At 58.5% G+C, this 3,981-nt stretch overlaps 1 protein-coding gene across 1 annotated transcript; it reads right to left on the reverse strand.

The window, feature by feature from the left end:
* Positions 1 to 1,225: 1,225 nt before the first annotated feature.
* Positions 1,226 to 3,684, reverse strand: LOC103771558 (tripartite motif-containing protein 15-like; the record flags this gene model as incomplete). Its single annotated transcript, XM_008938858.1, has 6 exons — positions 1,226 to 1,743; positions 2,159 to 2,188; positions 2,434 to 2,549; positions 2,816 to 2,838; positions 3,009 to 3,239; positions 3,589 to 3,684. Coding segments are annotated over 6 exons (1,014 nt in total), but the record flags the coding sequence as incomplete, so codon positions are not given.
* Positions 3,685 to 3,981: the final 297 nt, after the last annotated feature.

The following is a 3,981-nucleotide window of genomic DNA, read 5'->3' on the forward strand; positions in this document are numbered from 1 at the left end:
GAGGGTCCGGCCCTGGCTCTGGGTGGTGGGCGCCAAGTCCCAGCTCCGGCTGCGCCCCTGAGGCGTGGGGAGGGTGGTGGCACCTCCCCGGCTTTGGAGGTCCCCCAGGAGCCAGCGGGGTACCCCCGGGACCACGAGGGGAAGGAGGAAGGGGGACTTGGGTTTTGGGGTTTCCTTCTTTCCCCCAAAAGTGGGGGATCGACGTGCAGGGGCGAGGGATGGAGATGGGGAAAATGAGGCAGAGAGAAAAGGGGGGACCTGGGGGCGTGGAGGTGGGAAAAGGGGCAAAATTTGGAGTGACACTGATGGAAACACCAATTTTCATGGAATCATGGAATCCTAGAATCCTTTCGCTTGGAAGAGACCTCCAAGATCAAGCCCAACCATCAGTTTGCCAGATTAAATGTAGATATCACCCTCTGAGCTGGTCACCTCCAACCCGAGGGGTCCAAACTTTAGGGGGTTTATTTGCCCCCAGCCTCTCCAGGGGTGCAGTTCTCCCTCGTGAAGGCCCCTGGGGTGGCCAGGAGAGATGGAGACATCTGCTCGGTGGCTTTTTGGTGTCACATGAGTTAAATCCCATTCCTTGGGGCTGCAAGGGGGGGTCTCACCAACATGGAAAGTTCCCACACGGCAAAGCTGCCCCTCAGCCTCAACTGGTTCCTCTCCTCCTCCTCCAGCTGACTCTGGAAACCTCCTTGCTGTAGATCATGAATAATAAATATGTGATTTTTCTCCTCCGTGTCTTCCCCTCTGGTTGGAGGCCAACGTGGCACGTGGCTGCCAGGTCTGGCCCTGGGTCACCTGCATGGGGCTTGTGGGACCTTTCTGGGGGCAAACACGGCCACCTGCAAACGCCAGGGATGGGGTTTGGTCAACAGAACCTCCAGTTCCCCCCAGCCTCGAGCCTGAGATCCAGGAGGGACAAATAACCAGGCAGAGAAGAAGGTGGCAGAGGGTGGATCCTCTTTACTTCATCCAAAACCCACGGGGCTGGGGTGGTGGGAGGCACCCTGGGGATGAGGTGGCTCCATCATTGCTCCACGTGGAGATGACCCACAGGGACGTTGACCCACGGAGATGTTCAACCCTTTGGGATCACTGAGGATGGGGAGAGGAGCCAGAGAGGCCACCTGGGAATGGAGTAGACCGAAAGTCCTCTGGGGTGGTGGAGATAGGGACGTTTGGGAGATAAAACTTGTGTTTGGGGCAAAAAGGGAGAACTTCAGGGACAGAGGGTGATCTGGGAGCCCTCGCCCCACACCAGGAACCAGGGCAGGACACGCTCCCCTTTAAAGGAGGCTGCTGGGAAGGTGAAGATCAGAGCTCTCCTGTCGGCATCAAAAAAAGCCACCTGACCCTTCTCGTAGTCCAGGGAGACTCGGACCCTGCTGGGGACCTGGATCTGGTAGAGAGGGACCCGCTCCAGGGAGGTGAGAGCCCAAAACTGCCCCTCGCAGAGCCCCATGGACCAGAGCTCCAGCTCAGGGCTCTCAGCCCCCTCCTCCCTCCTCTTCAGGGACTCCCTGGCCACCCCCAGGGCCCAGGAGCCTTTGGGGGCCACCTCCACCTCCCAGCAGCAGCTCCCCGAGGCGATGCCCTCGCTGCCCAGCACGCAGGGGTCGGTGCCCAAGGAGCCCTCGGGGGGTGGGTCCTCCAAGGGGTCCTCCCACCTCACGCTCCTCCCGTCCCCCGACACGACGAGCTGGGGGTGAGCTGTGGAGGGGTCCAGGGTCACCTTCACTGCAGGGGGGAGAGCAGAGGGTCAGAAGAAACCTTTCCCCTGGCCCCCAGGTCCTGCCCCACTGCCCCAGCCCAGGGGGGGAGCTCCTGCAGCACGACCCACCCCCCTCGGGGTGCTCAGCCAGTGCCACGGGGGCAGATGTTGGAGCCAGGTGAGCATCAGGAGAAGATTCCCAAGAGAACGAGCCTTGAGGGAGATGAGGAGGAGACTTCTACCCTCTGAGCAGCCCCGTTGAAAGAAACGAATCCACCCACACGTCGTGGTGAGGATTCCCTGGCTCCTTACGGGGGTTTTGGCCCCTCCTCCCCTTCATGGTGCTGCTCAGGAGGTTTCCCAGATGACCTTCCAAGCCATGGTGGGCTCAGCCTTCCCTTGGCCCTTCCCTCTTCCCAACCTCCGGGGACATGGACTTACTCTTTTCAGGCAGCTCGAACACCAGGGTGTCTAAAGAGGGGAGAAAAGAGGAATTCATTGACAGGACATGAATTCTAGAGCTCACAGAGGTGTTGTGGTTGGAAGAGACCTCCCAGACCAAGCCTGAGGTATCAAGGTGAGCATGAGAAGTGGTTATTCTGCCCCCCTGAGCTCACGTGCATCATAAAATATGATAAAATATCATTTATACTCCAAATAAACACAATTTCTGCTCAGCTGAGGCTCTGCTCCAGCTCCCCACCCCTGCTCATTACCTTGGAAGCTCCTCAGAATCTCCTCTAGAGTTGTATTTTTCTCCCTAAAGTGGCTGATTTTCTTCTCCAGCTCTGGCAGAAACAACGGGGGCTGCTGGAAATTTCCCTTTTCCAACCTGGAGGAGGAGGAGGAGGGAAGGAAGAGATGAAGCTGCATCTTCTCAGAGAGGGACCCAGAAATCTCTGGTGGGTGCCTACAGCTCGAATCAACCCTCTGCACACCCAGTGATGGGTGGAGGCTCCTCTGCTCTGCCCACAAAGCCAAATATTGGACTTGTGGGTAAGGTTTGGTGAAGATTTCCCTCTACCTGTCCCATCAAACGTCAGGTCCCACCTCCCCCCCCAGCATGGGATGGAAGGAGAAGCTCAGGAAGCCCCATACCTGCCCAAGGTGCCTCTGATGTCCTGGAAGGAAGAAAGGGAAGAAGAAACTCAGTGAGATCTTGGCAGCTGAGACCTCAGCCGTGTGGCTGTGGCTTTGGAGGAGATCAGAGCCTGGGTTCTGCTGCACTGTGGGGGGGAAGGTCGCCCAGGCCCAGGGGGTGCTGAGCTGGCCCCCTTCCCTTCCCCCCCACCTTCAGGAACTCCCTGGCTGGTCGCTGACACTTTTCCTCCATCTCCTGGATCAAGGTGTCGAGCCGGGAGATCTCCTGGGTCAGGCTGGTGACGTTCTCCTCCTGCCTTTGCTCCAGGTCCCTCTGCAGGTCCCTCAGCTGGGCCAGCAGGAGATGGACGTGGCCCTCCAGGAAGCCACGCAGCCCTCTGAACATGGAGAGCAGCCTCTGCCCCTCAGCTTCAGCCCTCTCCTGCCGGGAGAAGGGAGGAGAGGGTGGAGAAGGACGCAGCCAAGTCCCACCTCCACCAGTGACTCCTAGAAGGAAGCAGAGTCCAAGGATTTTGGCTCCTTTTTGGAGCTATTGAGAGAGTTTTCTCCTTTGCACCCAGCAGCTGAGTCCCTGGAAGGGCTCCAGGCTCTGCCTGCTCTTTTTTGCAGTGAAAATTGGAGCAGCCTTGGGTTGGGGCCCTCCAAAAGGAGTCCACCAGCAGGCCAGGCTGTTTCCACACCTAAAATCTCCCTGAGCTCCACGTTCCTCTTGCTGGAAGCCAAAGAGGCACCTGCAGAGCACCCCCACCCCTCCTCACAGGACCCTTTACCAGCTGCTCCAAACTCCTCCCCAGCTCAGCCTCTCGGAGCTCCAGGAGTTTGTCTCTGTCTCCCCTCAGGGCTTGCAGGTGAGCCTGGATTTGTTCCTGGTGGAAGGAAAAATAGAGATGCCACATCTCCAGAGATGGACACAACCTAAAAGGGTCATAATTTGGGGAGTGGGAGGCTCCAGAGCCTCTCCCCGTGTTCCTCTTGGTCCAGAAGGATCCTGAGGTGAAGACCTGGGGAAGCTGAGGTGGAAATAGAGCCCAGAGGGTGGGAGAACCTTCCTGCCCCCACCCTGGCCTGAGCTGGGTCCTGCCTCTGGGCTCATTCAGCTCACGAATGCAGCAAGAGAATGTCCCTGGACTGATGGATGCGTGTTCCTGCTGGACTCCAGAGCA

This window comes from Merops nubicus, unplaced genomic scaffold (genome assembly GCF_000691845.1).
Source record: "Merops nubicus isolate BGI_N331 unplaced genomic scaffold, ASM69184v1 scaffold26814, whole genome shotgun sequence".
Taxonomy (NCBI): Eukaryota; Metazoa; Chordata; class Aves; order Coraciiformes; family Meropidae; genus Merops; species Merops nubicus.